Source organism: Cryptosporidium bovis, assembly GCF_009768925.1.
Source record: "Cryptosporidium bovis isolate 45015 chromosome Unknown contig_23, whole genome shotgun sequence".
NCBI classification, from domain to species: Eukaryota; Apicomplexa; class Conoidasida; order Eucoccidiorida; family Cryptosporidiidae; genus Cryptosporidium; species Cryptosporidium bovis.
Window position 1 is genome coordinate 188,833 of NW_027125020.1, and position 12,349 is coordinate 201,181.

The following is a 12,349-nucleotide window of genomic DNA, read 5'->3' on the forward strand; positions in this document are numbered from 1 at the left end:
TTTTACATTACGATCATTCATACATTTAATATGTACAAATGTATTTTACTCATAGACATACTCTCATAAAATATGCGAATTTATTTTTAAAGTGTTGTACGAAATTAAATAATTTAAGAAAACAAACACCGTGAGGCCAACCCCCCTTGCATAGCTCCCTTTAACCTACATAGCGACTTTAATAATATTTTAAACCAAAAAATATTTTAACAAAAAAATTAAGTAAATAACTATCTAACAATTAATGGACGGACAAACAAATAGATATATAATCACCTACCGTATTAAGTTAATTAATTCAACAATTGCTATATTTTGAAAATTCTACATAGTCAGTATCTGATCTACTAAACTCAAATGGATACATAGTCACCTTCAATATACCTTTTTCTGGTGATATTACTTGTTCAATTGAAGAGAGTGTACAACTATTGTTGTTATTGATTAATTCAGAAGGAGGAATTAAGCAAAATTCTTTTATATCATCCCATTTACATACCTTTTTAATGCCATAACTTGCATTTTTAAAATGATTTTCCCACTTTGATTTCAAACTAACTTCTTTTTTAATCATATCCGATATAACATTACCGCTATAACCTGTAACCATTTTCAGTAATGCCTCCTCTATTTTTGATTCTGGCAGATAGTCAATACTAAACTTTTCATTACTTAACAATATTTCATCATCATCTATTTTAATTTTTTCCGTCACTATTTCATTTGTGTCATATTCAGATGTAAGTGTTATATGTTTTATACATGTATTTATCAAATTTAGGTCATAACTGTATACTGGATCTAATGATGGATACAACCAGTTTATATTTTTCTTGTCTTTTAGAAAACTAAACCCTTCGTTACTTCTTGTTCTTATGATTGCCTTTTTCCAATCTATTTTCATCTTAATCTTGTAACTCTCGTAATTATTCTCATCTCTATTTATTGATAGTATTTCCCATCTTCCATATCCTATTATTTGTCTTGAATAATTTTCCAATTCACATCCGCTTGTTGAATTATATTCAAAACGAACAAATTCAACGTTTTTTGATGGCTTTACTGTATAATTTCTCGTCTCTCTAACATGTATTCTTCTGTTTCCAATCCATTGACAGCCTTGAACAGGTTCTTTTACTATTTCTCCCATTCCAATATTCATTTTTTCCTTGCTTTCCCATTTACCACATATATAATCACTCAAATATTGATTATTGTTATTTATTATATCAGTATTAAAAATCGACTTACCATTGACTAAATTATATCAAAAAAATTGAGTTATAGGTAAATACTTGATATGCATACTTGCATTGAACTAAACTTACCGATATAAAATAATATATACTCAATCAGCAAAATATATAATGTGGTATGCAAATTCATCACTACCTCTTTACTATTTATTAAGCTCATTTTTTTGTAACTCACTTAAATGTATTCAATGATTGATTTTTATTTATGAAAAAAAGCCACTATCTTTTTCTTAATCTTTGATTTAAACAATATTTTTTCTATCTTCATACACAATATTTACCCATGATTCTTTTGTCTTTTAACATTATTTTTCACAGTTTTTTTATACACTTTATACTCGGATTATCACCAAGTGGCCTCTTATTCTTATATAGATTTATACTTTCAATAGTTAATTATTTACACACCACACACAATGCTACACACAATACAAATGCTTTTATATTGGCTACTAAACGCTAATTTCTTATTTTGTTTTAATCAAACATCTACTTTATTTCAACATAACTTAAATACTATATATCTCATTAATAATAGTTTAATGTTACTCTATCAAGTCTAAATGACTATTTACTTACCGTTCACCTATTTACTCGGTATAAAATATTGTTTCCTCCTTTCCTAAACTATTTTTAGTTCATAATTTTTTTGCCTCACAGACTTTTCCAAACTTTAAATCACACTCGTTGTTACTACTAACCACTTTGGCAAAACAAGGCATATAAACACCTTAGCCAAACTTAAGGTTATAGAAAAATCACGCGTTCTTAACGGCGATAGAACTATTTACTTGTGTTTACAATCAGAAGTTTGAGCGTTCCGGTGATCTCTAACCTATATTATATCGTTTTTAACGTGTCTGCAATAACTAGTACAAAATGATCTTTCATGGAACCCTTTGGCGCCACTACATGACTAGACTAATTTTGTATATGCAGTCTACAAGCAAATATATAGGTATCGAAAACAGATAGATAATTACCAAATAGCAGGCTAAAAAAAGAATACAATTTCAGAAAAATTTGACGTATACAAATTTGAAGTAGCCGAGACTTTGAGTACCTGTATACATGTATCCTAATTTTTTTTCATAATTACATATCAATGCTCACTTCAGTTTGCATTTTTATCACCTTCCAAAAATTGTAAATATTAATAGATACAAATACGCTTGAAAATTATATTGTAATTACAACATGTCTGGTACTAAAGTGATTATATTGATTTACGTTGCCTTCTCTTAACATTATAATTTATCCGGATATATTTATCCATAGATATTGGAGTAGACACGGTACGTCTTGTTTTAAAAAATGCATTTATATGAATAGTAAGTGACAGACAGCAGTGTGCGTTCTGGGATTATATAAAAATAGATATGAAATAGAATAATTGAATGGAGAACTTGTCGTTATTTATCGGTCAGATATAAATATTAATAATAGTGCACCGCAATTAAAGTAAAACGGACTTAATTACTCAAGTTAAAAAAAGGAGTAATCAATTAGTTCAGCAACAGTGAATTTACTTACATAACCTTTAATTGTAGATAACATAGTTATTAAATAGCGACTTGAAGAATTACAACTATTGTAATAATGGGTAACGCAGCAATAGCACATGGAGGAGCAAAATTGAGAACTCCGAGAGAGGAGCATCATTTTGGGGAGGAGAAACAGAAAGAAGTATCAAGCGAGCAAACAGCTGTAGCAAAAAGTGTAGATAATAAGAAAAGCTCAACTTTAATTCACCATGAAAGAGGGAGCGTAACAACAGGAATGTTTGTTGAAAGTGGAAGTGGTACATTTGCTGAAAAGTATAGTATCACGTGTATGTTAGGTAAAGGTTCATTTGGAGAAGTACTTAAATGCAAAGATAGAGTTACTAATAATGAATATGCGGTTAAGGTCATAAGTAAAGCAAGTGCCAAAAACAAAGATACAAGTACAATACTAAGGGAAGTTGAATTATTGAAAAAACTAGACCACCCAAATATAATGAAATTATTTGAAATATTAGAAGATTCAACAAGCTTTTACATTGTAGGTGAATTATATACAGGTGGTGAATTGTTCGATGAAATAATAAAAAGAAAGAGATTCAGTGAACAAGATGCAGCTAGAATAATAAGTCAAGTATTTTCAGGTATTACTTATATGCATAAAAATAATGTGGTACATAGAGATTTAAAACCGGAAAACATATTATTAGAATCAAAGGAAAGGGATTGCGATATTAAGATAATTGATTTTGGATTATCTACATTTTTCCAACAAAATACAAAAATGAAAGATAGAATAGGCACTGCCTATTATATAGCACCTGAAGTATTAAGGGGTACATATGATGAAAAATGCGATATATGGTCAGCAGGCGTCATATTGTATATATTGTTATCAGGAACACCACCATTTTACGGTAAAAATGAGTACGACATATTGAAAAGAGTTGAAACTGGTAAATATGCATTTGATTTGCCACAATGGAGAAGTGTATCTGATGATGCAAAAGATTTAATTAGAAAGATGTTAACTTTTCATCCATCAATGAGAATATCAGCTACACAATGTTTAGAACACCCGTGGATACAAAAGTATTCTTCAGAAATCACTACCATTAAAGATTTACCTTCACTGGAGTCTGCCATGACTAATATTAGACAATTCCAGGCTGAGAAAAAATTGGCACAAGCTGCACTGTTATATATGGCAAGTAAATTAACTACTATAGATGAAACGAAACAATTAACTGAGATATTCAGAAAATTAGACTCGAACAATGATGGTATGTTGGATAGGGATGAATTGATAAGGGGATATCACGAATTTATGAGACTTAAAGGTGTTGACTCCAATTCATTAGTTCAAAATGGAGACACAACTATTGAAGAACAGATCGACGATTTAATGCCATTGTTGGATATGGATGGGTCTGGTTCAATAGAATATTCTGAGTTCATTGCTTCTGCTATTGATAGGACTATATTACTTAGTAAAGAGAGGATGGAAAGAGCTTTTAAAATGTTTGATAAGGATGGGTCTGGTAAGATATCTACAAAAGAGTTGTTTAAATTATTTTCGCAGGCAGACAACACAATCAAAATGGAAGAATTAGAGGCAATTATTGAGCAGGTTGACAACAATAAAGATGGTGAAGTTGATTTTAATGAATTTGTTGAAATGCTGCAGAATTTTGTCAAACCTGAAAAGAATTAATTAATATTATTGTTTACGGTTGGTAATTAATGACAATTTAGGAAAATTAACAGTATTAGATTATTATGAGGGTCATAATCATAGAAAATCAGTAGTTTTTCAGGTCTTAATTAGTTACTTAGTTCTTCATTTTTAGTAATTTTCACTCCTAAATGAGTTAACAGATAAGTACGTCTAGGATAATAGTAAAAAAAAGTGAATTAGTCATCATTAAATTTGTGATATGTCCTTTTATTATCATTCTTTTTAATTATTTGGTGTCTATTAGCCTGTTGAATACAGTGGTTGCCGATACTACGTCAAAAAAACCGTTATTTTGCAATAACTATTGTAGAAATGCCTGTAGTTATCGGTATTTCAGTTATGGTTATCATAATGGGTATAAACTAGTACTGATAGCTAAATGAAAACTTAATATTAATGGAACTACCCTCTACTTTCACAAACTTCATATACACAAGAACACTACTTGGAATCTTTTTTTAATTACAACAAATAAATGTGTACATATAATATTCAGGAAAATAAGGATTTTAATTTTATTTATTCTCTTCTATTTCATTGTTATCATCATTTCCAAAATTGTGTGCAGTTCCTGAGTGTTTGGAGTCTTCAATATTATGATCAACACTCATTATACTTGCTCTCTTTTTTTCACTGTTATTTTTACCATGAATATAAGATGTTTAAATGCATATATTACAGTAGTTAAATAAAAGATAAGAAAAAAAGAACTTACGCCAGTAGTTTAATGTTTGTAGCGGATTCAGGAGTATCCATTCCCGGTATTCTTATGGAATCCGGCATTTCAGAACTAAATGATTATTGTATATTTAAAATCAACAAGTAACTAAGCAAACTTACATATCCACTACTTCACGAGGCTTTTCTTCCTTCACACCCTGTCCTTCAAATGTCTATATGCCAAAAATAACGATTGTTATTAATTAATTATTTAGTTATGTCATTTGATTGTGATCATAATAATGAATTACAATCAATTTAGGCATTAAAATTTGATTTTATTACAACTTACGTTTTCTTGTTTCTTTTTCAATTTTGCTCTATTAATGAGAGGTCAAAAGCAAATTACAAAAATTTAAAGTTAGTTGTGTGAAAATTATAGGTAGAAACATTAGGCATTAAATTGCCACAGCCTTGTGAGAAAAACATGCATATTTTGCTTTTGGTTTTTTTTTTCTCCTCAAAGCCAATTTAGATTCTTTATCGCTAAAAACCTACTTTTCAGCAACTTCTTTTATCAAAGGCAAAGCAATTCCTCTTTAAGAATTAAATAATAAAAAAATGTTGCAAAGCATCAATTTAAATATGTGAATTTTTTGAATTGATTAAAAACATTAATTTTGTGATAAGTGCTAAAACATAATAACTGTGAGTGAACAGATATAAACTTACTTTACATTCATTTCTTTTAATAACTATTTTCTAAAGTTGTAATAACACTAAAAAAAATTTGCAACTTTATTGATGAAAAAAATTAATTATCTACATCATGCTTTTTGCAAATTCACCCATACTGCAAATTAGTATCAAAAACAAGATTGGGATGTATTGGCGCCATAAGTCAGCGCCAGACTTGCTCCCTATTAATATAAATATGAGAGTGAAAAGAGGAAGCCTATTTAATAGAGTATTGTGATATAGATAGTTCGATAAAGCCGTTAAAGGAACAAATATGTGAGAGGTCATACTTGTGTTGACGGGAAATAGTAGTGAAACGTTTTAACTCAAGCTAAAGTATATACTAACTGCTTGGTTTTCAAAGAGAAATTCTTAGTTGTTAAAGTAAGGCACATTTACTTGAGTATGAGTCGAATGAATAATGAAATATTGAAGAATTACAGAGATTATTACGCACTTTTAGGAGTGGAGAGAGATGCAAGTGAGAGGGAAATAAGACTTGCTTTTTTAGGTCTAGTTAGAAAATATCATCCTGATAAGAACACATCAGAGTTTAGAGCTGAAGGCAATTATTGCAGTGCAGGTAACGATGAAAATGGAGGGGGAAATAATAAATGTGAAATCATTGTAAAATATCACGCCTTATATGAAGCATACAGTACACTAAAAGACCCAATAAAAAGAAATGAGTACAATACGTCACTTTTTAACAAAGGAACTTCAAAAAAACATTCTTGGCATAAAGTTTTTAATTTAAATGAACTCGATTATTACGAAGATGAGGAAGTTTTTTGTTACTCTTGTAATTGCGGTGAAGTAATTGTGCTTGAAAAAAAACACATCGAAGAAGGTTATAATTTGTTTCCTTGTGATTCTTGCTCTACAAAGATAACGATAACTTTATGGTAATATTTAATCCGGCTTAATTGTCTTATTTTTTTAAATGTTATTTTTATATATTCACTAACAATGTATTGTTTATTTATTTATTGAAATTTTTTCATTCACAATTGTTTCTGTGTCGCTTGAACTATTATCTAGATTATTATTCTGATTTTTTACTTGCGTCAAGGTTAATTCTATCCAATAGTCTACCAAGTTCTCTTTATAGCTCTTCATTTCGTTAATCATTTTTTCGATATCATTTATTATTTTTACTCGCGATTCTTCATTTTCTTTCTTAATTTTGTTTATTAACTTGTATATATTTTCAATTTTCATTTTATTATCTAGTAACTCCAACTGTGGTGCTCCGTCATCATGATTAATTAAATCACTGTTTATTCTCTCTTTGTTTGAATCGCCCTCCTTCAGTTTAACTAATACATTTCTGTTGTTTTGCACTGCCTCAACTGTTTTTTTCTTCGTAATACTCGAACCAAGTTGAAATATTATTTTATTACTGCCAACAGTGTCGTCAATATTGCTATCAGTGCCATCATCAACAATATTATTGTCCAAAAGCAATTCAATAATATCATCGCTTTCTTCTTTATCTTTGTTCTTATCATTATCACTGTAAATACCATTATTTAAATCCAGTTTTATTGTCTTTGGAAATTGAGGCAATCTGTTCAACTTAAATGAAGTTATATTATTATTTGTTCTACTCTCCATCTTGTTGATATACTAGCCACATTTACTCTTAATTAATGAATAAGATGTTTTCTTTTTTTTCTAATTTACATGTATGTAAATTTTTTCATGTGATTTATACTTGCAGAATTTGCATGTACACCGGCACAGAGTGAATATTCAAACTAGAAGCAAAAGGAAAAGTGAATATTAGGCAACCAACTCAAAATTAGTTAAAAAGTCAATATTTACTGCCTTTAAGTGAACAAGTACATTCGTTTGAGATAATCTAGTTTGATACAATTTACGTAGTGACTATAAGTGAAACTAAAACTTGCACAAGTCTTGTTAACTTTGCTATTTGTTAAATAATTTCTCTAGATGTAAAATACATGTATTAGCAATAAAAGAGGAGTGGTTTTAATTCCTATTGGCTTAAATTGTTTACCATTAAAAAATAATTCGTGAATTTTCCAAATCTATTAGTCAGAAGATATGCAGATAAATAAAAGGTAAATATGAAAGTAAATTAGCACTATTGCATTATTGGCTTAAACAGTGATGACAATGTTATCAAAATCTGCAAATAAAGAACGCCATGTAAAATATCGGTCCCGCCTAAAAGTGAATGTATTCTGAGCAAACCACCCCACTAATTAATAAAGCAAAAATTAGCATTCTTGGTCAAATAAACGAATAAAATAGTAGGATATTTGGAATATACTGATAAAACAAAGCGTTATACACGCAAATTTAATTAATTCACATTACTTTTGCGGCAATATTGTTCACTTTGAACGATTAAAATATTTGGGTTTGGCGTATGTTGTAGGATAACAAGTAAAAATGAATAGTATACCACTATTGAAGTCAATAGATTACAAGGATCCATCTTTGAACTGGAATATAGATGTTTCATCAGAATTGGAAAAGTACCTGTCGGCAATAGAGTTATTGGACGAGGATATAAGTTGCAGTCAGAATACAGAAGTAGGTAGTAACAATCAGCAAAATAATAATCAAGGTAATTACCATCAATTATTTAATTTTGTTGAGGCAGCATTAATAATACAAAATTCAACAAGTTTATATTCAAAAAAAATAGAACACCTGCATTCACTTGTATATGAAACATTTAATTTGTTATCAACGGGGAAGTCACGGCAAAATGATGCAGTAAATAGTATTAATAGTGGTGATAATACGATGAATAATGATAATACAAATAAGACAAGCAATTCAGAAAAAAATATACTTTTAATGTCAATGTCAGATATTTTATCTGTTCCAATAGAATTGCTTCAACCAGGTAAAAATATAAATATGCAGTATGATCAATACAATAAAGGTAAATATGTGGATGAAGATACTTTAAAATACTCGTCTTATTCATCATATATAGGTATATCAAATCTTGGTAATAATATATCACTTCCACAATATAGAATAGACCAGAATACAAATGCACTATTTTTAGACGAAACCGATTTGAGTCATTTCTTATTCGAATTTGAAAACGTAGATGAGAATTTATGCATAAATGACATATTTAATCATGAAAATGACGATTATAATGATATTGAGGGTGAATATGAAAATAATTCAGCGAGGAACATTGATTTTTGCTTTTCAGAAGTTATGAACAATAATGATGCTCAAAACATAGAGTTAAATGATTGTTTTGATCACAATTCTGGAGACATACATAGTGAAAATATGGACAATGATAATAATTTAATGAGTAGGGACGATGCCAATAATGACTACCATTCAAACTACGAGAGCAATAACGGCGACGAAAATTTGGAAATTGCCAGTGGTAAATCAGCAGTGAAGTACGATAGCAATGTTTTTCGCAAAAAAATACCAAAAGAGGATTTTTGGTCACACTTAGATGAACACATTAAAGTAGGTAAAGAGAAACCCTTAAAACTGTCAAAAACATATAAAAATCCATCCAAGTTGTATACAATATCATTAGAAAATATTATCAATAAAAATAATTTAATTAATTTTATAGATGATAGAAATATGATCTCCTATATATTAGGTGAGAATAATGTAGATGGGGCTAAATATGAGAACAATACAGTTCCATATTTTAATGACTTAAAATTACCAAAATTAAATATAGAAAAGTTGTTTATTTCATATGATAATCAAGAGAACAACTATTTGAGATCACTAGAAAATGAGTTTACTACTTGTGCGAATGATTGGAGAAAATATCATGCAAAAAGCTACTTTAATCAATTGGATAAGAATAGTAATTCATTTGACAATAAGGAATATCCAGTTGATACAATGGAAATAGAGTATAATAGTTATGTAGACGGCATTGAGGTTGATGATATTTTAGTTTCAGACAAAGCTGACGATACTCAACAGGTGGAAAATAACGAAATTTCAATTAGTGAACAGGATTTAAGCATCGGAATAAGTGATTATGATTATGTTAATAACAGTGAAAATAACAATAACAATAGTGAACAGTATATGAAAATTGAAGACAGTAACAAATTAGATGAGGATATTTCTGAGCTTCATGAAAAAATAAATATTTGGTCAGAGCACGTTGAGCCTTTATTACAAGCACAAAAAGATAGACCAGAGTTCAATATATATGAGGAGGGAAAGAAAATAATAAACAATATAATGGAAGAAGATGATATCCAAGGCCCAATAAACTTTGATAAACTAACTAAAGGACAAAAAAAGTGGCAAGTTTGCAGATCCTTCCTGGCAACATTAATGCTCGCTAATAACAAAGAAATTGAGATAATCGATAATGAAAACATATTTTCTGTCAAGTTGGCAGATAAGGAGAAGGATGATACAACAGAGGTAACTGAAATTGATGGTAAAGTAACAAAAATAAGCTACCCAAAAAAGAAGAAAACTAAAAGCGATGGAAATCTAGAAAATAATCCAATTGAAGTAAACAAGAAAAAGAAAAGAAGTTAGAATCTTTTTGTTTACCATAAAAATTGAACATTTTAATTTACTTTGTTATAACTATTTTAATAACATTCAAATTATATATTGTTTTTAATTGTTTAATGTTTAAAAGTAATTCGTATTTGGATTGTTATAATTGATTGATTTAACAACTTCGTTTTGTAAATATCGCAAGTGTTCAATAGCATCAATTTTACTATTTTCATTGTAATACTCATCCAGAAGTGATGAATCATCGTCATATACATTATCTTTGTTAATATCAGTTTCTATTGAATCGTTTTTTACAGAGACTACTAATAACGTCCCCACACCAATAATAAGTGCGGTGAAACATACACAAAGTAGAATGCTCCAAAGGGTGAAATCATTTGTTTTCAATATCAATGGAGTACCATATCTACCATTACTTTCATAGTAGTCTTTAGATGGATATTTGCCTGTTTTTCTAAAAAAATTAATTGCATAATCGTCTTCATTATAGTCTTGTCTTGCTCTTTGAGACAAACATTCTATTATATCCACATTACCTAGCATAATATTAACAGCTAATACGATTACAAACTTAACAAATTTCGAATGTTCATATCTTATATTTTTGCAATAATATGAGACTGTTTCTTTTATTATCATCTGAAATATTGTGTTTATTCGCCACCTGTTTCAGTTCTATCTTTTATTTATTTGATAAAGGCTGTTCATTAGAACTAAATTCTATACTGTTACAGCAGTAAAAAATACATCTATATAAATATAGTTTCATTCACTCCAACACCTGATTTTCAGTGGCACACCTGGAAAATACAGATTAAATAGTTTGTGCACTTATTATTGATTTATAAATACTAAAATGTCACTATGTCATTTAGACGCATCCTAACGCAAAGCAGTGATCATTTAAATACCATTAAATAGTTAACAACCTTGTGACTTTATTTTATTGGATAAAATAAAGTCCTCAATGGTTTAATTCTATATTTAAATCGCTTATACAGTCAAGATAAAATAAGCTTAGTTTGGCGGTTCTTTTTCAAGATCTCATTTCATAGAAAATGCATGTAATGGACGTGTGTTTATTTCTAATTGAAAAAATTACAGAGTAAGCGCAACCAGTTGTTTTGAAGGTAAACAACTCTCTTAGAGGAACATCAGCACCTTAGTGTCACTTTTCCTCTATATTAGATAACTAAATACGGTATTTAAAACGAGATGCGAGATTGAAAATAGGCTCATTAATCGAGGAGCAGATAAACCAAGTAATGATTATACAAAACCAAAGACAAATAAGATTGAAAATACTAAGTTATTGATTTTCTGATTTGTGATTCCAGAAATTAGGTATATGTTTAGTTGAATAAGATTACGCGTAAAAAGAAATGAGTTCGACTTCCTATGCAACATTTGTAAGTTCATTTGGTGGTATTGAAACGGGAATAATGGCAACTTTGGCAGGTGGTCCGTCGTATTTTATTCCATTCGCATTATTTGGATATTATAAAACCAAAACTGATGTTGAAAGAGCCACTAATAAGATGCGATCTATAGCGGAAAATTCAAGAAGCCCAAAGGACAGAATAAGAGGTAACATTAGAGGAAGAGGTCATGATTTTTTTGAGTCCCAAAACAGTTATTTTTGGGCTCTTACTATGATTGCTGTTGCGTTGGGTATAATAGCAATTAGTTTATTGTCTTGTTTAGTTGGAGTTACTCCAGATGAAGATTTTAAGGAGACAAAAAAAAGAAGAAGAAGACTACTTGAGGACCCCAAAATATCCCCAGAGGAACTTGCTTACACGATAGCAAGCTGCACTCCAGACAGATACAGATTTAGATGAAACACATACCCTTATTTTCCGGGTGAGGAGGGGGAGGGATGGCGAGAATAAACAAAGAAATCAAAGGTTTTACAAACTAAACTGTTT

The 12,349-nt window shown here is 29.5% G+C and overlaps 7 protein-coding genes across 7 annotated transcripts; 4 read left to right on the forward strand and 3 right to left on the reverse strand.

The window, feature by feature from the left end:
* Nucleotides 1-298: 298 nt before the first annotated feature.
* FG379_001620 (uncharacterized protein) lies at nt 299-1,162 on the reverse strand (the record flags this gene model as incomplete). Its single annotated transcript, XM_067327223.1, has 1 exon — nt 299-1,162. The coding sequence occupies one exon, from the start codon at nt 1,160-1,162 to the stop codon at nt 299-301; it is 864 nt and encodes a 287-aa protein (XP_067184141.1).
* A 1,693-nt stretch (nt 1,163-2,855) lies between these two features.
* On the forward strand, nt 2,856-4,472 carry FG379_001622 (calmodulin-domain kinase 1; the record flags this gene model as incomplete). Its single annotated transcript, XM_067327225.1, has 1 exon — nt 2,856-4,472. One exon carries the CDS (start codon nt 2,856-2,858, stop codon nt 4,470-4,472), a length of 1,617 nt encoding a protein of 538 aa, XP_067184143.1.
* Nucleotides 4,473-6,299: 1,827 nt separating this feature from the next.
* FG379_001623 (domain zf-CSL following) lies at nt 6,300-6,803 on the forward strand (the record flags this gene model as incomplete). The annotated part of the gene is made up of 1 exon (XM_067327226.1): nt 6,300-6,803. One exon carries the CDS (start codon nt 6,300-6,302, stop codon nt 6,801-6,803), a length of 504 nt encoding a protein of 167 aa, XP_067184144.1.
* A 69-nt stretch (nt 6,804-6,872) lies between these two features.
* FG379_001624 (uncharacterized protein) lies at nt 6,873-7,511 on the reverse strand (the record flags this gene model as incomplete). The annotated part of the gene is made up of 1 exon (XM_067327227.1): nt 6,873-7,511. The coding sequence occupies one exon, from the start codon at nt 7,509-7,511 to the stop codon at nt 6,873-6,875; it is 639 nt and encodes a 212-aa protein (XP_067184145.1).
* Nucleotides 7,512-8,315: 804 nt separating this feature from the next.
* FG379_001625 (uncharacterized protein) lies at nt 8,316-10,433 on the forward strand (the record flags this gene model as incomplete). The annotated part of the gene is made up of 1 exon (XM_067327228.1): nt 8,316-10,433. The coding sequence occupies one exon, from the start codon at nt 8,316-8,318 to the stop codon at nt 10,431-10,433; it is 2,118 nt and encodes a 705-aa protein (XP_067184146.1).
* A 99-nt stretch (nt 10,434-10,532) lies between these two features.
* Nucleotides 10,533-11,060, reverse strand: FG379_001626 (uncharacterized protein; the record flags this gene model as incomplete). The annotated part of the gene is made up of 1 exon (XM_067327229.1): nt 10,533-11,060. One exon carries the CDS (start codon nt 11,058-11,060, stop codon nt 10,533-10,535), a length of 528 nt encoding a protein of 175 aa, XP_067184147.1.
* A 743-nt stretch (nt 11,061-11,803) lies between these two features.
* Nucleotides 11,804-12,262, forward strand: FG379_001627 (uncharacterized protein; the record flags this gene model as incomplete). The annotated part of the gene is made up of 1 exon (XM_067327230.1): nt 11,804-12,262. One exon carries the CDS (start codon nt 11,804-11,806, stop codon nt 12,260-12,262), a length of 459 nt encoding a protein of 152 aa, XP_067184148.1.
* Between the last annotated feature and the right edge of the window lie 87 nt (nt 12,263-12,349).